The sequence below is a fragment of the Pogona vitticeps genome, chromosome 6, assembly GCF_051106095.1.
Source record: "Pogona vitticeps strain Pit_001003342236 chromosome 6, PviZW2.1, whole genome shotgun sequence".
Taxonomy (NCBI): domain Eukaryota; kingdom Metazoa; phylum Chordata; class Lepidosauria; order Squamata; family Agamidae; genus Pogona; species Pogona vitticeps.
Window position 1 is genome coordinate 68,204,022 of NC_135788.1, and position 25,690 is coordinate 68,229,711.

The 25,690-nt window shown below is 39.4% G+C and overlaps 1 protein-coding gene across 5 annotated transcripts in view; it reads right to left on the minus strand.

The window, feature by feature from the left end:
- Positions 1-25,690, minus strand: part of BBS9 (Bardet-Biedl syndrome 9) — a 381,302-nt gene that overhangs the window by 212,279 nt on the left and 143,333 nt on the right. Inside the window, exon 19 of one of the 5 annotated variants that reach the window (XM_073003803.2) lies at positions 2,803-4,788. The exons of the other annotated variants lie outside the window; for them this stretch is intronic. Within the exon in view, the coding sequence (XP_072859904.1) occupies positions 4,762-4,788 (27 nt within the window). The 3' untranslated portion in view covers positions 2,803-4,761. Of the gene's footprint in view, positions 1-2,802; positions 4,789-25,690 lie in introns of those variants that run through there. 5 annotated transcript variants of the gene reach the window in all.

Here is a 25,690-nt window from a genome sequence, read left to right on the forward strand (position 1 = left end):
ATCTTCAGTTCCTCCACACCCATTTGTAATGGTCTTGTGAAGAAACTCTAATCCCAACCCAAAAGTACTTAGTGCAGATACACTGAGAAAACCAATTTAAGAGCTTGTGCTTTATACATGAAATGATAATTAACACTTGCTACTGCTAAAACACAAACAAAAGAAAAACTAAAAACAAAACACATGATTTCTAAATGAGTCCTCTCACTTTATGTAATGGCATTTAATTGAAACAAATGGGTTCGTTTGTTTCATTGAAACAAATTAAGTTTTGTGCTTGCATACTAAATGCTCCAAATGGTTACTGAAGCTGTTGCATTAGGACTTCATATGCTCCTACATAACACTGTGTTCATGTTCTATTTCACTTTAGGTCCATATCCAAAAGAATCAAGGTAATTCAAAAATAGTTAATTTTCTATCGATTTTTTCTTAAAAAGATTTTCATGTGGCTTATTGTTTTTCTCACTGCAGATGTCTGTGCATAACTTACATTACAGTACTCTTACTAATAAAGTCATTGGATACACTAAATATATATTCACTGACAGAGAGAGCATTGGGGTCAGGGAAGAGATTCTGAAAACAGTGCACATGGAAATATGAACACACTATGAGTAATTTAATGGGAGTTTCAAAACAAAAAGAGCTAAAATAATAAGTGTTTTATTACCTAACATCAAAGACCACTGACTTCACTTCCTAGACTGGTATCAGATTTCTTATTAAAATTCCTGATTACTTGACTTATGGAAATGATTACTAAACAAATAGAATGAAGCATAAGATGGCTACGTAGTATTTAAGTTGCTACTGGAATATACACTGAGCACATATTTTCCTTCCTAGTAAACTAAACTGATTTTTTACAGAAATTATTCTGCAATGAAGGTTAAGAACAACATTGTTTCTTTAAATATAGTTTCACATGTGATACTGATACCTTGTGCACAAAAATGTAGGAGAAAAAGTTGCCTTAACACTGCCCCTTTCTTTCATGACCAATCTTTTAATCTAGTATACATTTGGGGTGTTTAATACCAATTGTCCTCATAAACTGCATGCAAACTAATCTGCAGAAGAAAAAAGCCCATTTAAAGTGATGAAGATATCCCTTCCCCCAAAAGGTTTAAGAGATAGTGTCTTGATATTACAAGAAAATGAATTGTGTGGCATTTGATGATCCATAGGGTCCCTTCCAGCTCTGCAGTTCTAAGGTGGTCTTGGAATATGTTTTTGTGGACTGGGCCCAGTTCCTTTACATACATCTAATCTCCTTGAAAATGCTAACATTGCAATCATACTTCTGTACAATGAAGCAAAAATTGATCCATGTTTAGTAAACTTATTTTGGCTTCTTAAACATTATTCCAAAAAGGAGCATTGCACTCTGAGATAATTCTCTAGGAGTTCACACTGATAGACTTATAGATAGTACTAGTCATTTCATGTTAATGTTTTTTTGTTAGCAACAATGGTACCGTATTTTTTGCTCCTTAAGACGCACTTTCCCCCCAAAAAATGCTCTTATGGAGCAAAGGCAGCAATTTCGTCCCCGCTGGCCCCCTGGGAGGAAGCGTCGCAAGGGTCCGGGTGAGCCTTCCAGGACCTTTGCGACGCTCCCCCCACCCCCCACGGGGCCAGCGCGGGTGAAATCGCCAGCTTCCAGGTGGGGGGAGCATCGCATGGGTCCTGGAAGGCTCACTCAGACCCCTGCGACACTCCTCCCATTCCCCCACGGGTCCAGCGCCAGCAAAATCGCCAGTTTCTGGGAAACCTCAAAAGACTCCCAGAAACTGGCGATTTCACACCCCCCCCGCCCTGTGGGGGGGTGGGGGGAGCCTTGCAAGGGTCCGAGGGAGCCTTCCAGGACCCTTGCGAGGCTCCCACCACCCCCCACGGGTCCAGCATGGGCAAAATCGCCAGCTTCTAGGACCTTTTCTGAGTCTTTTAAGCCTCAGAAAAGGTCCTAGAAGCTGGCAATTTCACACACCCACGTCCTGTGGGGAAGTGGGGGGAGCCTTGCAAGGGTCTGAGGAAGCCTTCCAGGACACTTGCGAGGCTCCCACCACCCCCACGGGTCCAGCATGGGCAAAATCGCCAGCTTCTAGGACCTTTTCTGAGCCTTTTAAGACTCAGAAAAGGTCCTAGAAGCTGCCGATTTCACACACACCCGCCCCATGGGGGGGAGCCTTGCAAGAGTCCGAGGGAGCCTTCCAGGACCCTTGCGAGGCTCCCCCCGCCCCCCACGGGTCCAGCATGGGCAAAATCACCAGCTTCTAGGACCTTTTCTGAGCCTTTTAAGGCTCATAAAAGGTCTTAGAAGCTGGCGATTTTGCCCCCGCTGGCCCCATGGTGGGAGTGGGGGAGCCTTCCAGGACCCTTGCGAGGCTCCCTCACCCCCCACGGGTCCAGCATGAGCGAAATCACCAGCTTCTAGGACCTTTTCTGAGCCTTTGAAGCCTCAGAAAAGTCCTAGAAGCTGGCGTTTTTGCCCCCGCTGGCCCCATGGGGGTGGGGGGTGGGGGAGCCTTGCAAGGGTCTGAGGGAGCCTTCCAGGACCCTTGCCACGCTCCCCCTTCCCCTGCACGGATCCAGCTCCGGCGAAATCGCCAGTTTCTGGGAGTCTTTTGAGGCTTGGGAAGCCTCAGAAGAGTCCCAGAAGCTCACGATTTTGCCCCCTCTGACCCCGGGGGGCAGGGTGAGTCTCAAAGGGTCCTGGAACACACCCTATGACCCTTTAGAGGCTCACCCTTCCCCCCCGGCCGGGTCAGAGGGGTCAAAATCGCCACCTTCTGGGACTCTTTTGAGGCTTGGGAAGATTCAGAAGAGTCCCAGAAGGTGGCGATTTTGCCCCCTCTGACCCCCGGGGGGGGGCAAGGTGAGCCTCCAAAGGGTCCTAGGGTGTGTTCCATAAGATGGACCTCTCCATAAGGCTCACCAATTTTTACAAGAAAACAGATTATTTTTTCCTGTTTTCTTCTCCTAAAAATTTGGTGCGTCTTATGGAGAGGTGCGTCTTATGGAGCAAAAAATACGGTAAACTCCGGCATTTCCTTTGTACATTCGTAGTTCCTCTCTAGGATTACTATCTGTTTATCATAGGAAAAGTAACATGAAAATGAAATGTTGAAAGGAGAACTCAATTCTTATTTTTGCATGAAAATTTAAGCATCTTATCAAACCCTTCTTCCATAAATATGGTGAGAATTCTCTCTAGCCTAACTGAAAACTTCCTCACTCTGTACAGGGAAAAAGTCATGTAACATCCACGACAAAATAATCTCAGACTAGCAGTCTCCTTTTGCCAGTGAATTTACATATTTTGAAGTAATAGTAATAGTATTTTGTAGCAAAGAATGTAGAGTTTGACTTTATACCATGTATAGACCAATATTAAGAATATAAGAACAGCTCTGGTGGATCAGAGTGAAACTCAGTCGAGATTTCCACAGTGAACAACCAGAAGTTTCAGGGAAGCAGGGCCTGACATTAGCATCGTTCTTGTTGTTCCCCATCAGATAGTATTCAGTGATATACTGCTGACACTGGACATTCAGCTTTATGACCTTGATGGTCTTTTGTGTCCTTTATTTGTGTAATTAGGGAACAGATTCTAATTAGACAAGCCTTAAGGTGACACTAGATATGACAGTGCATTCTCGTGTGAAAGTAAAAGTCCCAATTTGTTTTGATATAATATTTTTGAGTAATGGGATTCTATAGTGCTATTCTTTGGGGAGGGGGGACTTTTTTAGGATGTTCACCTGTGTTCATTAATAGTATCATTGTACCTTTGCTTCTCAATGCCTCTTTGGAGTTAAAGCACCATGTAGTGCTGAAACAGTCTCTGGAACAATTTACCTGCAGAGATCCACCTGTCCTTTCGCTGAGGGACTTTAAGATCAATCTGAAGACATGGCTATACAGGAAGGCCTTCCCTACAACCATCACCTAGCCTATTTTTCTTTTCTTTTTTTCTTTTTTCTTCTTGGATTTTGCTGTTAATTTGGGTTGTATCTTTAGATCATTTATACATTCTTAGTTTATTTTTTAAATTTTGTCTAAACCACCCAGAGTAGACACGTTCTAGATGGGCGGTATATAAGTTTAATAAATAAAATAAATTGTTACGGCACCTAGAGAATCGCTTCCCTTGCATGGGATAGTAATGAAATGGTTCTATAGCTACTGCATTCTTTGCTATCTCCTTTCCTGGGAAGTGGAATGAGCATATATTGAAGATTTCCAGTCTGTTGGTCATTGTTTTGTTCCCAAAATTTGTAGGAATATTCTTGTTGCACTCAGGATTCTGACCCTATTTCAGTCACCTTTTACTTTTACACCTCATCTACAATTAATAATTGTACTTCTTCAGTCATCCACAAAAACTCTTCATATCTCTTGACTACTGGAATGGTCTTTTTGCATTCTTACCTGGTGAAATATCTGGTTTCGCAGTACTGTACTGCAGCTAAAACTGTGCTCACGACCTGGGGTTCAAATCCCAGGTAGCCGGCTCAAGGTTGACTCAGCCTTCCATCCTTCCGAGGTCGGTAAAATGAGTACCCAGCTTGCTGGGGGGGCAATGTGTAGCCTGTATAATTAAAAATTTTAAACCGCCCGGAGAGTGCTTGTAGCGCTATGGGGCGGTATATAAGTCCAATAAATAAATAAATAAATAAATAAATAAATAAATAAATAAATAAATAAATAAATAAAAATTTCAGCACACTGTTCTGGCAATTTCCCACATTAATCTCAGGGAGTTGCAACAAAGACTTTTACCTAAGTGGAACAAGAAATGCCTGTTGCTCACACTGGATTCTGAAAAGGAAGAAGCACTAGAGACTGTATTGCAAATCCCAGTGTGATGTACTGAATAGAATGATGGATTAGGACTCAGGAGGTCTGAGTTCAAATCCCTGCTCAGCCATGGAAACTCACGGAAGTGTGGGACTGATAAAGCCATTTCTTAAAAATCTCACTTACCTTGCAAGCTCTATTAAGGTCATTACAAGTCAGTTCCGACTTGACAGTACGTAATACAAACTAGAATATACCTAAGAATTTCAGAAGCAGTCTGTGCTTTATAAACTACAGCAAAGCCTTTCACTGTTTAGATCATTAAAAAACTATGGATTATTCCAAATGAAACAGATGTGGCTCAATACTTGACTGTCCTAATGCATGACTTATATTGTGGACAAGAAAGTGACTGTTACAACAGAATATAGAAAAACAATGGTTTCCTATAAGCAGAAGTGTCATGCAACACTATATTTTATCTCCCTATCACATAGATAGCTATATTGGATATTGGCAGAAAGTAGCAGTGCCTTGAAACAATTCCTAATGAAGATGAAAGAATGAAGTGCAAAAGCACAACAACCATTTTTTTAAAAATCCTTGCTAACAGACAACATCCCTAGATGTTGTTCTAAATTCTTGTGTACAAGAAGTATAAAAAGCCAATGATCACTTTACATCTAGTGTGTGGAGCACTTTCTGTACATCCATTTATAGAGGAAAGTAAAATGCTGGTAATAGAATTGGTTGAAATTGGTTGAAAACTGAAAACAACCTTACAAAACAAGGAAATGACAAAATGCAATGTAACTTTTTTTAAAAAAATTCCAAATATGGAGTGTCATAGGTATAATTGATGCTGACAGCACAATATTGTCTGACAGTGCTGAAATTAACAAAGTTTATTTGTCTCTAGAGATGGGATATTCATTGGGGGAGACAAATATGAATATCACCACTACAGGTGGCCGGGTCCTTTGGACCCTCCCCCCAGAACTACCCTGGTCCATTCAATGGACTTTGGGTGGCATGCATGGCTGTCAATAGTAACATTGTACCAATTGTGGAAGATGATGACTGGTGCTTCCTTGCATCCCTGCAGTGCTGACCAGCAGCTGAGTGAGCAGACTCATCATCCTGCCTCCTCACCAGAGCAATCAGCAGGATAGGGAAGCAGGGAAGCAGGCTACTTCCACAATTGACTTAATGTTACCGATGATGGCGGTGTGCATCATGTGAAGAGCAGTGAGTGTTCTGGAATGGTTCTAGGAGGAAGAAATGGATCTCCGTGGCACCTGTGGTGCTGCATTTCTATTCATATCCCCAGGGACACAAATAAGAAGCTCCAATATCTATTTGTCTCTTGAAACCTCCACAGAACAATATTTTGTTTTTTGGTTCTTTAGAACAGTCTTTTGATTGCCTAGGTGTTTAATGTATTCTGCTTTGTAGACTTTTTAAGATAGTGAATCTTCAGCTTAAAGTGATTTCTCCCACAGGTAGGAGTTCAACCTCAACTGACACTTTCTTAAGGCCACTCTAGTAAAACTCTTACAAACCAAACATTTGTTAACCAAATGCCCTTCTCCAAGGCAATCGAAACACTTTCTGTGCCCATCTATCTGAGGCCATGGAAAATATATTCAAGTACTGATTCTTGACACACGCGATATAGTATTTCATTATTGAAGCTGAAACTATATACAAAGTGAGAAAAACTCCTGAGTGTCCATTAAAAGAAATTATGGGAGGCAGATGAAAGGGAAACAAAAACTAAGCGACTACTAATCCTTTTTTTCTGGGAGGGGGGTTTCAGAACAAGAAGAACATAATCATAATGAGCTATCAAGTCTATTCTGACATATGGTGACCCTTTTCAGGGTTCTCCAGTTAGAGAATGCTCAGAAGGGGTTTACCAATACCTTCTTTTGGGGGCACCCTGGTAATGTACAGCTTGCCCCAGGTCTCACAGGCTGCTGTATTCTCAGAAGCACAAAAGGGAATCAAACTCCCAACCTCTGGGTCTGCAGCCACATGCCTAAATCACTGAGCTATCCAGCCAGCTCTAAACAACATGGAAAGTGAAAAAAGAGAATAATTTTTTTCTCAAAAAAGGGAAAATCTTTAAGTAATGTTGACACTCCATAGAACTTCTAGAAAGTTGCTACTATGATAGAGAAAAAGAGACTGAGGGAAGATACCCAAGTATTTACATTGTATATTGGGAGAAGCAATGGTCTAAAGGCTTTCGCTCTGAAATGTTCTGTATTTCTTATGTGCAGTTGCAAGAACCCATGTGTGTAATTTATAGAGGACCATGAAGAAGAATTGTTAAAGTGTATGTACACCTTGGTTCAATCATCAATCCAAATGGAAACTGCAGTCAAGAAATCAGAAGAAGACTTTAGACTTATAGCTATGAAGGAACTAGAAAAGACTGTCAAGTTTAAAGAAGTGTCACTGAAGACTAAGGTCAGGATCGCCTACAGTATTATATTCCTCATTACTACATAGGGATGTGAAAGCTGGACAGTGAAGAAAGCTGTCAGGGAAAAGATAGATTTGTTTGAAATATGGTGCAGTGGAAGAGCTTTGCAAATACCCTGGACTGCCACAATGACAGAGAGGTATCAAGCCTGAGACTGCTCTAAAAGCAAAAACGATGAACCTGAGGCTGTTGCATTTTTGGCAAATCATGAGAAGACACAACTTGCTGGAAAAGCAACTGTTAGAATTTCTAGGAATTTCTAGGAAGAGTTGAAGGTAGTAAGGAAAGAGAGGCCAAATGTGAGATGGGATTGACTCAGCAAAGGAAACCACGGCCTTGAGTTTGCAAAAGTTGAACAAGACTGTTAATGACAAAATATTTTGGAGGTAACTCATTCATAAATCACTGTTAAGTCAGAGACATCTTGACAGCACATGGCAACAACCGAAGGACAACTCTTGTTTAAGGTATCACTATTTTTTTTAAGTCTTCCTGAAATTTACACACAGATTGCAAAACTATTTAAGAGGACACTTTCAAAGACAGATTATTTTCCATATTGAGTCAGGACCTTCAAATAATCTGCTAAATCAGCTGCTTAGTTTTTATTCACCTGGTGCATTTGACTGTTTAAATTTTCACCAACATGACTGCCAAAGGTCAGCACAAAATCAACTGAACCTCTGTTGTTTAACAACTGTTATAGTAGTATCTAAGCAAAAGTCCAATTAGAACAGCACATTCACACGTGTGAAACAATGTAAATATCCTAGCTCTACTGATTTTGGGAATCGAAGTAAAAGAGGAAATATCAAGCTGTTGGCCATGAAGGTTTCTTACTAATAACCACATTTTAATTTTAGGGAAGAAATTAAAGATAAGTTACTGGTTTTCAAAACTTAAAAAAAAATACTTGTCAAGAACTAGTGATTTGCATCACATTGGTTATACTGTTTCTTTCCATATACATAGCTGTTTTGAGTACAGGAATAGTAAACTGGAATGGGGAAGCCAAACAAACCATTTGTTCCTCCAAAACTGATTTGATTATGTGATTTTATACAAGATGAAAAAAATTATTTAGAAGTATCATCTATTGTTATTTTTTCAGAGTAATATAATTATAGTTGTAATAAACTAATTTCACAACTGTAATCCCAGTAACATTCATTTATTTCAGTGTTTAAGCATGGCTGATTCTCCACAGAAACTAACAATAAAATACTAACTTGACATCCTTAACAAAGCTCTGGATCAGAGAACAATTTAATTAAGAATATCCAAAGGACTGCCAATCACTATTCATTGACAAATCTAATTGATACAAAGGTGCTATCTTCTTTGGAATCAATCTCTTCCATTCCTGCAAGCAACACCATACTGATCTTTAAGTGCTAAAAGGTTTGACATAATATATTTGGGAAGGGGGGGGTTAGAAATGCTCACATATTCCACTGAATCACTCTTCCATAACACTTGCAAAGTAATGCTAGTGCGTTCCCCTTGGGCAAACACCTGTTTACGAACAGGGACATGTCATTAGAAGTGACTTCAGCCTCTAATGCTCAATGCCAAATTTAGTGTAAATCACTTGGGTTATGCCAGGATTGGCATTCCAATCCTATGTTCTGGACAATTAACTACAACCTTTAGTTTCTAATTACTTATCTAAGATGTTTAAAGCAGTGTGTGAAAACAGAGAAGAGGAAACAGAGACAGTATTCAGATTTTCCAGAGAGACAAACACTGCCACCTGCTTACTTAATACAAACACACCCCAAAAAGCTACAAATGAATAAGACAAGTTATTAACTCACAGCATGCACAGCCCAATTCATACATTACTGATGTCATGGACATTTATATGGAGCAAGAAAAGTGCTTTCTTAACTATCAAAAAATAAATAAATATGTCAACACATAATGCAGAAAACATTCCAGTCTGAGAATTATGAACTAAAAAGACGAACAGAATTTGCATCATCAAAAGCATTTCCTCCAATTTTGGTATGCAATCTGAAACTGCTGAAATCTTATGCAGGTATGCAAACAACACAGCTTTTGGAAATGAACTGCCATAAGTTAAGAAATCTCCATAGACATTATCTCTTGCACATAGAGTCATGCAACTCAGCATGCAACAGATGAGTACAGAGATTTCTTAACCTCCTGCTATTTACATCTGAAAGTTATGCCACTTACATAACTGTGGAACAGAATTTCAGCCAGGGAAATGCTATTCATTTTGTGCCAAAGCCTAGTCTGCATTAAAATGATGAAATATACAAATGTTTCAATAATTCCAAATATAAGGATTTATATGTAACAAGCCCATTGGAAACCTAATATAATCAGAAAAAAGAGGCAGATTACTCATCTGTAACTGTGGTACTTTGTGTGGTCATCTCTGTATTCACACAAACGGGTCCTGCGCCTGCACGGATGCTATCATGGAACCTTTCAGCGCTTTTGGCCTCAAAAGTAACTTTACCTAGCTTCTACTGTGCATGCTCCATTTAATTGACTGTTGCAAGAAGCATTTAATAAAATTGGCAAGACAACAGCGAGATGGTATGTGGGTTGTATGAATACATACACAATGACTCAGAGAACCAAGTTACATGTGAATAACCTGTCCTCCTTCGTTGTGATTTCTATGGTTCACACAAATGTGCTACTAATAAGCTGAAATTTAGGATGTGAGATGTCAAGCCAAAATAGAGGACAATATTTCCTACCCAAAAAAGCATCCTTTTGAGCTCTCAATTCTATTCTATAATAGCTTACAAATGTTAGAGGTTAGGACCATATAGTTGTTTTACATATACTGTATCTTGAATGTCAACCTCTCTCATGGATGCTGTTGTTGAGGACAGTGCTCCCATTGAGTGGCCTTTCATATTTGATGGCAAAGTTGTTTTCGGAAATTCACAGGCTAGTTTAATTACTTCACCCACCCATTTTGAAAATCGCTGACAAGGAACTAGGCCACCTTTATGAGGTAACTGATAACAGACAAAGAGCCTTGCTATCTTTCTAAATTAATATAAAAGGCCAATACCCCCTTTACATATAATGTATGCAACCTTTTTCTAGATCAGTTTGTGGCAATGGATAAAAAGCTGGTAGTAGGTAGTGACATACGAAAAGAGGAAACTATCTTTAGTAAGAACAATATATCAGTATATAGTTTTTCATATATGAAATGAATGTACAGTAGATCACACCTCTTATTACTTCAAGCTGAAGTAATGAGAGCTAAAAATGCTGTTTTAAATATTGTAATCTGAGATACGCTGATGCCATAGGTTCAAAGGGAGGCCTCATCAGTTGTGGAAAGAGACCAAGCTTCCTGTGGAGGCCATACATCTGAGTAATTTTTTTAACCATTTAGGAATCTTTCTATAGTTAGATCTTTGAAAAGTTGTGAAAATGGGTGAATTTCAGACTGGTGTGTTACCACTGCAGCCATACACTGTGGGGTCTCGACTTACGAACAACCCTACTTGCAAACAATTCAACTTACGAACCCGCCCTATATGGGAAATAAGGACTCGACATACGTACTTCCCTCGAGTTATGAACAGGAAAAAAAGTCCCCCCTCCCTCCCCTTAGAGGCTTCTGGAGGGGAAAAAAGGGTCAGAAACCTAAAAATAAATAAAAGAAAGTCACTTACCAGGCCTTGGTAGCCCCCAAACAGCAGGAAAAAGAGCAGGAAACAGCTAAAAGCCGACACCAAGAAGGGAGCCTGGCAGACATTTTGCGCTTCCCCCCCCCCCGCTCCTGCACCCTCCTCTCCCCGCCTATCAGCTGATGGGCTGGCTCTGAAGAGGCTTGGGGAGGCTTGTTCAGCACCTAAAAAGCCTGCCTGTGTGTCTTTGTGCTGAAAAAATCAGCACAACATGCTTTAAAACATGATTTAAAATTGGCTTCGTTGAAAAAAAAGATTTCTAAAGTGCTTTGCAAACTGTTCCCTGCCTTCTTCCTCGTTTCCTGAACCTAAGGGAAAAAAAGAAAAAATATCCCCCTCTAGTGGCAGAAGGTGGAATAGCAGCTTCCCATTAGTTTCTATGGACCGAAAAGAGCAGATACAGATTAAATGGTTTTCAATGCATTCCTATGGGAAATGCAGATTCGACCTACGAACTCTTCGACCTAAGAAACACCTTCCAATACGGATTAAGTTCGTAAGTCGAGACCCCACTGTAAACTTTTAAAAATGAAAGTGATAATCGCAATTGTTCTAGATGGAGAACCCTCCAGCTCAATTAGATGAAGAAGATGTAGCTAAAGATGAGAGAGCATTGTCTTCAATAGTTCTGTGCCTGGATGATTTGCAGCTCAATTATGTGAGAGGAAAAGTTTCAAGCAAAGAGATCTGGGAAGCTTTAAGAGCCATCTATGCAAGACAGACAGCTGGATCTAAAATGATGATTGCACGTAAGCTGTATAGAAAGAGGCTACTCCCCGAGCAAAGCATAACTAATTATCTCCAGGAATTTTCTGAGTTATTTCTCCAGTTGCAGGAACGTGATATGGATTTCACAGATGCCCATAACTGCTACGTCATGCTGAGTGGGCTTGATGAGAGTTGGAGACGCTGGTGATAAGTCTGTAAAGTATGCCAGAAGCAAGTCTGATGGTGGCATATTTATCAGGACTGCTATTGGAGGAGGAGAAGAGGAGACATGAGGCTGAGTAAGTGTCTGTGCCAAGTCTACGCAGACGGGGGAAGTCCTGGCTGTAAAGAAGAAGAAATGTTTCCATTGTGGCAGTGAAAAACATTTGGCTGAGAACTGTTTACGTCGAAGTGAAGATAATCCCAAGGACAGTGGGAAAGTAAACAGGACTTCAGAGCCTAAAACAAACTATGTGTCAGTAATTAATGCTAATGACCCTATAATAATAATAATAATAATAATAATAATAATAATAATAATAATAATAATAATAATAATAATAATAATAATAATAATAATAATAATAATAATAATAATAATAATAATATAATTTATTGTCATTGTAAGTAGATACACAGTATACCCATACAACGAAATTCACAGACACCCAGAGACCAGACACATGCACACACATAACATTCCCCAAACACTCCCCACCCACTAGAAGTCCCCCACTAAAAATACAAACATCTATCTGGCTAATCAATTCTGGGGCAACACAGCATGTTTGTAGGCAGAAAACATGGTTCACAGAGTGAACTCATTCTGCTAAGCCTCGTGGCGCAGTGGTTAAAACGCTGTACTGCAGCTAAAACTGTGCTCACAACCTGGGGTTCAAATCCCAGGTAGCCGGCTCAAGGTTGACTCAGCCTTCCATCCTTCCGAGGTCGGTAAAATGAGTACCCAGCTTGCTGGGGGGGCAATGTGTAGCCTGTATAATTAAATTGTAAACCGCCCGGAGAGTGCTTGTAGCGCTATGGGGCGGTATATAAGTCCAATAAATAAATAAATAAATAAATAAATAAATAAATAAGTGTATCAGATGGAAAAAAAACATTGAAGTTTGTGGGGCAGGCAATGTGTATGCAAAAAGCCTGAAGAAAACTTTGAAAAATGTTTTGTATGTGCCAAAGATTAGCCATAATATAATAAGTGTAGCATGCTTAGACAGAGAAGGCTTTTCTGTTAAGTTTGGAGGAGTCTGCAAGATAGAAAAGGCAAACGTCCCAGTTGCTACAGAGCATTTAAAGGAAAATCTCTATGTTTTGAATGTAACAAAAGAGATGAAATGTTCTACAAATGTGTTAAGTAATGTTATGCCACATTTTAAACGCATACATAGTCTATACAGAAATTTAAGACATGTAAGTTTTGATGTGTTAAAGAAGACCCAAAATGTGTGAGTAATTTAAATTTAAAGTGTTGTGACTAGTATTTAGATTGCAATGTTTGTAAGGCTTCTAAATCAAAAAGACATGATGTAAGCAAGAAAAGCAACAGAATACGTGGAAAATGCTTTAGTTTTGTTCATATGGACATCATGGGTCCATTTCAGGAGTCACTTGGAGGAAATAGATTATGTTTAACAATTACAGATGATTTCTCCATATATACTTATGTTTTCATTTTGAAACATAAGAGTGAAGCATTCCAAAAGTTTAAGGAATGGGTGGCTATGATTGAGCAAAGATTTGAAACCAATGTAGCCAGTATTCAGACAGATCGTGGGGGAGAGTTCATGAGCAAGCAATTTAGAGAGCGGCTAAAGAAAAAAGGAATACACCACAGAATTGCTAATGTTCAAGTCCCTCAGGAAAATAGTGTAGCAGAAAGGAAAGGAGGCGTATTGCAGATAGTAATGAATTCAATATTGACTGATGCAAAAATGTCTAGAGTTTTTTGGGATACAGCTTCACAATGTGCAAATTACGTACTGAACAGAATTTAGAACTCTGTTATTCAAAATACCCCATACTTTCTGTTACATGGCAGACAGCCAACATTAAACCACATAAAAACTTTTGGCTGTCATGCATCGGTGAATATACCCAAAGGTTCACGAAAGAAAAATGCTCCTAAGGCAAAAAAGCTGATATTTATTGGTTACCAAACTGGATGTAAAAGCTATAGATTCTGTGACCAGTCTGGAAAAGGTACAATCAGTAGATCAGCGAACTTCTGTGAAAATGAGAACTGGTCTCATATTCACACAAACAATTAAGTATTTTTGCCAACATCTGATGACCAACAGGGTCATAGACAAGTTAAAGAGGAGAACTTAAGTGCAGTAGAAGCTGAGGAGGAGCATGGAACTTGTAGTGAGACAGAGGAACAAAGTACAGAGACAGTAGTTCCTAGACATTCTCAAATATCAAATTTTGGAGTTCCACCTCAGAGATTTGAAGTAACTAATGTTAATCTAGTTGTGAGTGAACAAGAGACTTATGAGCAAATGTTAAATTTACCAACAGCACAGCAACAAAAGTGGAAAGAGGCCGTGGTTGCTGAATACAGTTCATGAAAGGAACTTAATGTATTTTCACCGGTTAAGTTGCCTAAAGGTGAAAATATGGTTGGCTGCAGATGGGTATATAAGTTAAAGACAATGCCAGACAATACCCAGTAGTACAAGACAAGGTTGGTGGCTCAAGGGTTCACTGGAATGGAGTGAAGAGGGTACTAAGGTATTTAAAGGGTACCAAAGAGAAAAAACTACTGTTAAAAGTAGGTGACAGTCTAGAATCTGTTTCTCAGATTCTGACTGGGCAACTAGTGAAGTTGATAGGAAATCAATTTCAGGGTTAGCAATTTTTTAGATACATCTTTGGTAAGATGGAAATCTAAAAAAGCAAACCATAGTTGCAACAAGTACTGCAGAAGCAGAGTATGTTGCCTTAAGTGAGATGTGCAACAAAGTTACATGGTTTAAACAATTATTGAAAGATGTAAATGTAATAATTGATTCACCTGTAAAAGTGTTTTATGATAACGCAGCATACATTCAGCTATTGAATGCAGGGTAAAAAGCACATTGGCACAAGGTTTTGCAATGTGAAAGATGCTGTTGAAAGTCAATTGGTGCAACTACAATATTGCTGAAGTGAAAAATAATGTGTCTGATATTTTCACTAAACCGTTGACATTCGAAAAACATGTATATGTATGTAACCAGATGGGTTTCTACAATATATAAATTTAAGGAGGAGTGTAAGGATTTGTTCCTTTAAGTGAACAAGGGGTGGTCCTGACCCGACCAGTTAGGCAGGATATAAATAAAATAAATAAAATAAAATAAAATAAAATAAATAATACTGTAGTAAAGAATGCACTGCCGGGAGGCAGTGGAAGACAAGAGGGCCTGGTGTGCTCTGGTCCATGGGATCACGAAGAGTCGGACATGACTTAACAACTAAACAACAACAAAGAATGCAAAGTCATTCCTGTAACGGCAAGCCAATGGATGACTGACAGCATACAGATGGGACAAGCTTAGGTAATGTTTGTTAAACATGTTTAGCTGCCACGTGTGCAGTGATAAAGCTGCTCTCAGTATAGAATCAAGTGTATGAGAGCACCATTTTGCCACTCAGTTGTGAGTCTGGTAGTCATTTGCTTTACTTGAATGTGAATATAATGTTGTTCTGAGAAGTCTATGCCAATATATATGTTGCCATGTATTTATGTCTAACCACACCTAATATATTACGATATAAGTTCTATCAGAACTCTCTCCATGCTTTTTCTTATGTCTGCATCTTTGCTAATGAAGGGGAGGATTTGAAGTCGCTAGATAAGAGGCTCTGTGTAACTTGTTGGCTTTAGCTCCAAGGTTTGTTTTTTCCCAAACAGAGTGCTCTTACGAGCTTCATATCCAATCTGACTTCAAGCTTTTGGAGAGGCAATAGCCATATAAAGCCTCTGGAGTTGGCCCCACGCCAACACCTCTATTTTTAAATACACTGCATTGCAATCAATTTCATAGTCCCAACCTTACATTTCTCTAAGCCCCCTTAAAAAAAAGGGAAATAATGCTAAATAACACTGGAAGACATTTCCAGAGCAGCCATCCTCAACAGGGGCTGTATGGTCGCATGGGAGGCCCTGGTACATTTGAAAGGGGCCACAGACTGCAAACAATTATTTGCACACCATTTAAAAAGGTTTCTTATGTGACTTAAACAATCCTGATTTGGCCTATATTTCATTTATATCATGTTTATGGCTGTGCCCAAAAAAAGGTTGATAATGGTTGATCCTCTCCATAATTAAATGGCTGTAATATCAAGGGGCTACTTTGCAGGGCTTTCTAACTCACTCTCTCTTAGCCATATCCTTGCCTACAATATGAATATAATAATTATGGATTTTATCTTCATGAATAGTATTTTTAAAGGTTAAAAAATTCATGAAAATGTGCAATTCAAAATAATATCAGATTTATCAGTTCTCGTATTTCCTGTTCTGATTTTCAAAAAAAGGAGCAGTGATCACTTCCTAATGGACAGCCAGTATAATATCGTTGATAATACTGAACCAGGATGCAAGAGATATGAGTTTAAATTCCCACTGAGTCATGGAAATGCACTGGTTGGTGGCAATTATGAACTTCTGCTTCAACATTTCATGGACCTTAAAATCATGTTAGAGTCATTATACATTGAAAGCAATTTGATAACATGTAACAATTATTTCCCACCCCCCAAAAAAAGAATATAAAATGGTCAGGAAATGTCAGCCATTGCTATGACTTTAATTCTTTGGCTAAAAGTACTGCAAAGTTATCGGAGCAAGATCGTTCGTCGTTTAGTTGTTTAGTCGTGTCTGACTCTTTGTGACCCCATGGACCAGAGCATGCCAGGCCCTCCTATCTTCCACTGCTTCCCGTAGTTGTGTCAAATTCATCTTGGTTGCTTCGATGACACTGTCCAGCCATCTCATCCTCTGTCGTCCCCTTCTCCTCTTGCCCTCACACTTGCCTAACATCAAGGTCTTTTCCAAGGAGTCTTCTCTTCTCATCAGATGGCCAAAGTACTGGAGCCTCAGCTTCAGGATCTGTCCTTCCAGTGAGCACTCAGGGTTGATTTCCTTTAGAATTGATAGGTTAGTTCTCCTTGCAGTCCAGGGGACTCTCAAGAGTGTCAAGGAAAATTGCAGGCCTGAACATAATGAAGTGGTTTAATAAGAAGTCATAACAATCAGGTGTGCTGAAACTGAGTCAGGATGACTCAGCAGAGATGATGTAACCCAGGGCTGATGCAACCCGGAGATGAAGTAATGGGATGAGGTAATGTGATGAGGTAATGTGTAACCTGATTGGTCCTGTGTATGTATATATGTATGGCTGTACAGTTAGGTATATCTTCATCTGCTTGAAGATCACATCTACCAGTTATGCTATCAGACTGCTGTATATATTGATGTAAACACACTTTGCTGAAAGAAATGCTGCTGGACTGCGTGTGAGTTATTCCTGGACTGCCTGAACCGCCAAATACTCTGCTAAACCGTGATTTTCCACTAAGAAAGCTGACAAAGAGCCTCCTCCAGCACCACAATTCAAATGCATCAATTCTTCGGTGGTCTGCTTTCTTTATGATCCAGCTCTCACTTCCATACATCACGACAGGAAGAACCATAGCTTTGACTATTCGGACTTTTGTTGGCAAGGTGATGTCCCTGCTTTTTAAGATGCTGTCAAGGTTTGTCATCGCTTTCCTCCCAAGAAGCAGGCATCTTTTAATTTCGGGGCTGCTGTCTCCATCTGCAGTGATCATGGAGTCCAAGAAAGTAAAATCTGTCACTGCCTCCATATCTTCCCCTTCAATTTCCCAGGAGGTGATGGGACCAGTGGCCATGATCTTAGTTTTTTTGATGTTGAGTTTGCACTCTCCTCTTTCACCCTCATTACAAGGTTCTTTAATTCCTCCTCACTTTCTGCCATCAGAGTGGTATCATCTGCATATCGGAGGTTGTTGATATTTCTTCCAGCAATCTTAATTCCGGCTTGGGATTCCTCCAGTCCAGCCTTCCGCATGATGTATTCTGCATATAAGTTAAATAAGCCGGGGGGGACAATATACAGCCTTGTCGTACTCCTTTCCCAATTTTGAACCAATCAGTTGTTCCATATCCAGTTCTAACTGTTCCATATCCAGTTCTAGCTGTTCGGAGCAAGCTAGTTCCTTATAAAATATATGGACAAAATAACAGGTGCACTTTTTGCCTCATGTCTCATTTTCTTCAATAGCTGATTTTAAAAGGGAAAAATAAATATATAAGAAATCTAAAGATTATGGTCCATGGGGAGGAATAGCTGCCTTTCTGCCCCTAGGATGGGTATGGATCCATGGATAACTTCTTTTAAATTGTGAAGTCTTCTCACCACCACAGCCATTTCAAGGGAATTAAATGCTTCCTATTCTTCATCCCCTGTTTAAGGGCGCCTAGAAATGCCTTTGGGAGCTGAGAATTTGGGGAAGAAACTCTTTAATGTCCACAAATCACTGTACCAGGTTCACGTCTAGGTGCCAGGACTGATGCCAGTGATTTTCTGATAGTAAAGATTTTTCTGCTTTGTTTCACACCTACCAAAGATTTCTGCAACATGAAGGATGAATAGGAAGCTTTTAATTCCCCCAGAAATTCTTTGCAGCTGATGACAGCTATTTAAAAAACTCAAAATATTAGTATTTTATTATTAATTCAGACACCATAGTCCAAAATTCTTTTCACCATGTCACATACAGCATATAAAATTAAACTTTGTTTCCCTTAGCTTTTCCTTTGCCTGCTATACTGTGTTCCTGAAGTAAATTCATCTGCTGAAGCTATTATTAGCATTGGAAGGAAATCATCCATGGACACCAATCCTCCACAGGAGGACAGGGAATTATTTACATTTCTCCTCAATACTTGTTAAAACTCTAATAATTATCATCACCCATTCCTACAGAGTCTATTTGCATTTTTTAAAAATCAGATGTGAATACATCTTAATAATCATATCTAGTTTGAAAGACCCATGTATTTGCATTTCCTGATTGTTTGTTGTCATGTTAATATTGGGTTTGCTTCTTTGATTAAAAACCTAGAAGAAATTTATACAGCAATACATACATGTATGCACACTCACACATATATACACATGCATGCAAGCTACACAATACCCTTAGAGCATGGCTACTTATTTCAAAGGATGTGTTTGATGATTAATATGACAAATACTTTTCTTCAAGAGCACAACCCAATACATAAATGATGCACAATTCCCAGCTTCAGGGCAGAGTGGATGGCTAATTAATAAGTGTATCATGCCTTGCAGTATTTCAATTTCTATGCTTAATGCATTAGTTTTTATGATATATTCTTAAGAAACAACTTGCAAAGGAATGGGTGGGTTACATTCCAAAAACATTTTTAACATGGACTTACAATGACCACTAAAAGCCTAGAAGTATGCATCTACAAATCCAGAATATTTTCACAAGCCACTATATTAACATATTTACCTGATGCCTAGAGCAGTTATAAAAAAAAACTCCCAACAGTATCACACCTTCATGGGAAACCACATTCTTATTTTATCTAAAATGCTGGACTTAACTGACTAAATAATCTGAATATCTATCCATAAAATCCATATATGTCTTATGTGAAAGGAATAAAGAAAATCATAATTTATAAATAATCCTCTTATTACTGCTACACAATTTTATACTCTTTTCTCATGGGTTTTATCTTGATTAATTTATACACCTTTTATTTTTGGTCAGGCTCACTAATGGAGATGCTGTAACAGCTAAAGCACTAATTTTCCTGCTTAACTGGATGGAGCAAAATCTCTGATGCACTAATAAAATCTTTCTGGAGGGAAAAATGCTGCTGCCAGTTTCACACCTTGAAAAAAATATTTTCTTTTATGTCCAGCCATGTTCCTGGAGTTCTTCCTAGTTAACAATACCAGGATCTGTTGTTTGTTACCATCTACAGCTTCAACGCTTTCCAAGAAAAGAGTGGTAGCATCAACATAGTCAGTTGGTGTAACAACTGAGAAGAGCAGAAGGACAAAAGTACCTATAAAACAGTGTCCTCTGACTGAAATGATGGAATAATTCAATCTAGTTGAAGGATTGCAGGCTTTCTGTGCAAGACCTAAATAGGTTCTAGACATGTTAGGAACTCAATGCCACTCCAGAGTAGGCAGGGTCATTCTGACTGCTGGCATATGGCTCTCCATATGTTTGTCTGATTGTTCATAGCATTTTGGCAGAAGTTACTAAACCAACTGTATTTTTAATTTGGGTCTTCTGACCTTTTTTTAAGTCAGACTGCCTCTTGCAAATGGAGCAAAGGAATAAATCCTTTGCTCCCAGGTTGATTCAGCCTTCTATTCTTCCGAGGTCGGTAAAATGAGTACCCAGCTCGCTGGGGTGGGGGGCAATGTGTAGCCTGCGTAATTAACTTGTAAACTGCCCCAAGAGTGCTTGAAGCACTATGGGGCGGTATATAAGCAGCACGCTTTGCTTTGCTTTGCTCTTTGAACAGTACAATGTAGGTGGGAATTCAGAGAGGGAAAAGGACCTCCACCAGGGCTTCCGCAGCCAAGATTGGGGAGACCACCTAGAACTAATACATTTTGTGCACTGGAGGTTTGCCATCCCTAATTTGGTAAAGCTGTCAATGTACTAAGCAATAAGTCTTAATCTCCTAAAAAATGTAATGCTAATGAAAATGAGGAACATTTGAAAAACTGTGCCTGAGAAACGGAAGCAACCTGTTTTTCTTTGAATGACTCTGTTTTGACACTGCTTTCTGCAGTGTCTTTCTACCCAATAGATCATACATTCTTTGCATCTGAGTTTCTTGCTTAAGTAAGTTTCAGGTATTTAGATTAAGCCATAAAAATCAGCAGCATTTGCTGTGTCCTGCTGCACTCTGCTGGATGTACCTGTACCATCTCCACAAGAAATGTGTACTCCAAATTTCATTGAACATTCCCTTTAAAAAATGAATTTCTTTTAACATATTTTGGTCATAGTTATCCTTGGAAAGTACTGTATAATAAATATAACAAATATTCAGCAAACATTTAGAAGCACCCTGTTGCAGCAATGACTATAACTATGTTAATCTAAAAATAGTGCTACTGAAAAAGTTGACCATTTGAAAATTATTTCAAAAATGATTCAATGATAGAAAACTGGAGAAAAACAAATGACTGCTTCAAATAACTGTTTAAATCAAATTACCACTTAAATTATTTCATTCTGTAACCATCTTACCAAAATGTTTCTCAATTACATTCAATTTGTTCTTCAAGAAGTGATTAAACTAGCAGCACAGAGAACATCTCTCTTGCTTTTTTAATGAACAATACATATCATTGATAAGGGGAGCATCATCCCTTGGCTCTTATTAAAAGGAAGTAGGTAGATCCATCCTACTTATGATGCAAATACTATGGCATATCCAAAAGAAAACCAAATAAAGTCATTTTCTAGGCTGAAACTTTCAGGTGCAATTATTGCTTGAAAAAAAAAATAGCCTCATTCATCATGTGAATAGAGCAACTGAAGATACATGGATTTTAAGATACTTTCAGGAACTTCTGACAGGAAAGAAGATAGAATTTGATTGTGGTTTCCTACAAGTAATGTAAATAGAATATTTCAGGATTTCTGTGAATGAGTAGAACAATTCTACTATTGACAACTTAGGCAACAGGGAAGTATACACATTTAATAATAATAAAATACCTGCATACTATTACTTCAACAAGAATTTTCCTCAATATAAGAAAATGTTCAAATAAATCTACAGCAACAGTCAAAATTAATCATAAATAAACTTTTCATCTAAAGAACAAATACCAGCTGAAAGTTCTTACTTCCAAATTCACACAGAAACCCAGATGCACACTTATACAACCTAGTTATCAATTAGTTCAGAATTTAAAGAAAAAGAGAGAGAGATTCCCTGAATGCTTTGAAGATTCATGCTTATATCTATTCTTTTTGGTCAATTTTGGTGTACTGTAAACAAACTAAAAAATTTACAATGGTAGTGGGATGTTAGCTGCTGAAATCCTCTTTCATGTCATCACTCACAATGGTTGTTTTTTTTTGGGGGGGGAAATAAAGCATTTCTGATTCCTCATCTTCCACAGAATTTGAGGATCTCATGGGCTTATTTTCATTATGGTGAAGTTGTGAAGGGGCGGCAGGCCGAGGGGAAGTCTTTAATTTCCAAAATCTGTTGCCACAATTTGACTTGTGACTTTACTAACAGCAGCTGTTTCAAAGAATTAAAGACGTATCCCCATCCTGTGGCCCCCAACAGTTCCCAACACTGAAAGGATCCCATGGGAACCTTGGAAATAATGAGAATTTATTTATTTATTTAAAAGAAATCACCACAGCTAATTATATCATCAGCCTTATACAGCACTCCTCTGCAAACACGATTCTGGCAATGAACTTGTTCAGTTCAGTTCATGAGTACCAACTAATGAGGAGTGAGCTACTTGTATAAATTAATGAATAATATGCTACTTTTAAAAATAATTCTTCTAAGCTCTACACTCAAGATTTCTTGACAGATAACAGACAGCTAATTCTAAACATGTTTGCATGGAATAGTAGTAAAAAGCAAAAGCCTTGATTTTAAAAAAGTTACATAGCTCTCTTGGATCATTGCACTTGGTCAATAAAAACTAATTTGCTATTCATTGACCATAATCTTTTCAGTGTGGATTTAGAGCTAATAGATCCACCATCGACATGGTATTTTCCCTCAGACAGTTGCAGGAGAAATTCAGGGAACAACAGCCACTCTTTGTGGCCTTCATAGATCTTACAAGGGCCTTTTATTTGTGGTTAGAAGGGACAGCCTTTTAAAAATACTTCCTAAGATTGGATGTCCACCTCGGCTTCTTAACATCATCAGATCCTTGATTACTCAACATCAGCTCCCTCTGACATTCGAAGTGGAGTGAAACAGGGCTGTGTCCTCGTGCCAACTCTGTTTGGGATCTTTTTTGCTGTCATGCTGAAGCACGCTTTCGTAACCGCAACAGAAGGTGTCTATCTCCTGACTAGAACAGATGGAAAGTTCTTTAATTTCTCTAGATTGAGAGCGAAGACCAAAGTCCAGCTGAAATGCATGCGGGACTTCCTCTTCGCCGATGATGCAGCTGTTGTTGCCCATTCTGCCGAAGACCTCCAACAACTTATGAATCATTTTAGCAAGGCCTGCCAAGATTTTGGATTAACAATCAGCCTGAAGAAAACACAAGTTATGGGTCCGGGCGTGGACTTACTTCCCTCTATTACCATCTCCACACTAGAATTGGAGGTTGTTCATGATTCTGTGTACTTGGCTCAACGATTTTTGACACACTCTCGCTAGATGTCGAGCTGAATAAACGCATTGGCAAAGCAGCTACCATGTTCTCTAGACTCACAAAGAGTATGGCTTAATAAGAAGCTGACAGCATATACCAAGATCCAGGTCTATAGAGCGTGTTTCCTGAGTACAGTCCTGTAGCGCAGTGAGTCCTGGACCCTTTGTGCATGGCAGGAGAAAACGTTGAACACGTTTCATATGCATTGTCTCCTACACATTTTTGGTACCACCTGGCAGGACAAAGTTCCAAATAGAGTAGTCCTGGAACAAGCTGGAATGTTTAGCATGTATACATTACTGAAACAGTGATGTCTACATTGCCTTGGGAATGTCATGAGAATGGCTGTCGGTCGGATTCCAAAACACCTCCTGTATGGAGGATTAGTGCAGGGAAAGTGCCCCAGGGGGAAACCACAGCTGCAATACAAGGATAATTGCAAGCAGGATCTGAAGGCCTTAGGAATGGACCTCAACAGATGGGAAACCTTGACATCTGAGCATTCAGCCTGGAGGCAGGCGGTGCAGCATGGCCTCTCCCAATTTGAAGAGACACTTGTCCAGCAGGCCAAGAGGCAGTCCCGAAACCAGCAAAATCAGGAAGCCGGACAGGGGACAGATTATATTTTTCTTCAGTGTGGAAGGGATTGTCACTCTCAAATTGACCTTCTCAGCCACACTAGATGCTGTTCCAGGACCTCTATTCAGAGCACGTTACCATAGTCTCTTGAGACTGAAGAACGCCGGCAATCTTTTCAGTATTATCATATAAAAACTGATATGCCAATTCAAAGGTATTTTCTCAAATACTTAATGGATCGAAGCTCAATGAAGAACCTGTTCAGCCTCCTTGTCACAAAACAAAGATTCTACATACCCCTGAACAGGTGGACATAATGATGGTCCAGCCGGACAGTCCACTCACCGATCTACCACTACTGCAGGTGCCACAGCGCCTTCCAATGGCTCCGGAGATTGTATTCGGCTTGCCACTCCTGGCAGGAGGCAGAACAACAAGCCTCTCTGTTAGGTCGGAGAGTGGCTCACCGAATGCAATCTCTGGAGCCATCGGAAGGCTTTGTGGTGCCCACACCCATGGTGAATCAGTGAGTGGACTGTCCAGCCCCATGGGGCTGGACTCTCATTATGTCCACCAGTGAGGGGGTATTCATATTTGTATATGAACACAAATAGCCCCATCTCTAGTCAGTACTGTAGGAACAGTGCTGTACTACTCATTTAAGAGTTCAAAACTGAGTTGCTTCAGTCTTCCAGTCTGGAGCTCATGGGTATACAGACTGAAGAGAGTTTTCCTGCCACCCTGACATTTGATGGGAATGGCACTGCTCATATGGACCAATTAAGACATGGCTAATACATCAGTAGGCATGTAAATTCATTAGGATTCTACATTAGCAACAAGATCAACAGAAAAAGATTATCTTCTGAACTAAAGAAAGGAAACATTAATCTAACAAGTGTCACACTCCATAAAGGACCCCTAGCTCATTTTCATCATAAAAAAGGGTGGGGGATTCCCCCATGTGATCTCTGATTGATGGCAGAGTATAGATTTCTTTCCATTGAGGGGATGATCAGGAGGCTCGTCATGATGATTCACAGCTAGGCTCCGAGAAACTCCTGGGAACTCTAGAGTAGATTGTTCCCCTAAATATTTCATTTAGGAGGAGATAAAACAAATCAGTTTAACTCCCCATTTGTACTTTCTAAGACCTCTTGGGAATGATTGCAGTGAGTGGTTAGTTCCTTTCTCCAAGCAGATGCAACAAAATGAATGAAGCTGAGCCCTTGGCCAAAGTGTCAGATGTGGGAGGTCTAGCAGCACACGATTTATTATTTTATTTATTAAACTTATATACCACCCATCTAGAATGTGTCTACTCTGGGCGGTTTACACAAAATTTAAAAAATAAACTAAGAAGGTATAAATGAACTAAAGATACAACCCAAATTAACAGCAGAATCCAGGATGAAAAAAGAAAAATAGGCTAGGTGATGGCTGTAGGGAAGGCCTTCCTGTATAGCCATGTCTTCAGAATAACCTTAAAGGCCCTCAGTGAGAGGACCAGGTGGATCTCTGCAGGTAAATTGTTCCAGAGACTGTTTCAGCACTACCTAGTGCTTTAACTCCAAAGAGGCATTGAGAAGCAAAGGTACAATGATACTATTGATAAACACAGATGAGCATCCTAGAAAAGTCCCCCCCCAAAGAATAGCACTATAGAATCCCATTACTCAAAAATATTATATCAAAACAAATTGGGACTTTTACTTTCACACGAGAATGCACTGTCATATCTAGTGTCACCTTAAGGCTTGTCTAATTAGAATCTGTTCCCTAATTACTCAAATGAAGGACACAAAAGACCATCAAGGTCATAAAGCTGAATGTCCAGTGTCAGCAGTATATCACTGAATACTATCTGATGGGGAACAACAAGAACGATACTACTGTCAGGCCCTGCTTCCCTGAAGCTTCTGGTTGTCCACTGTGGAAATCTCGACTGAGTT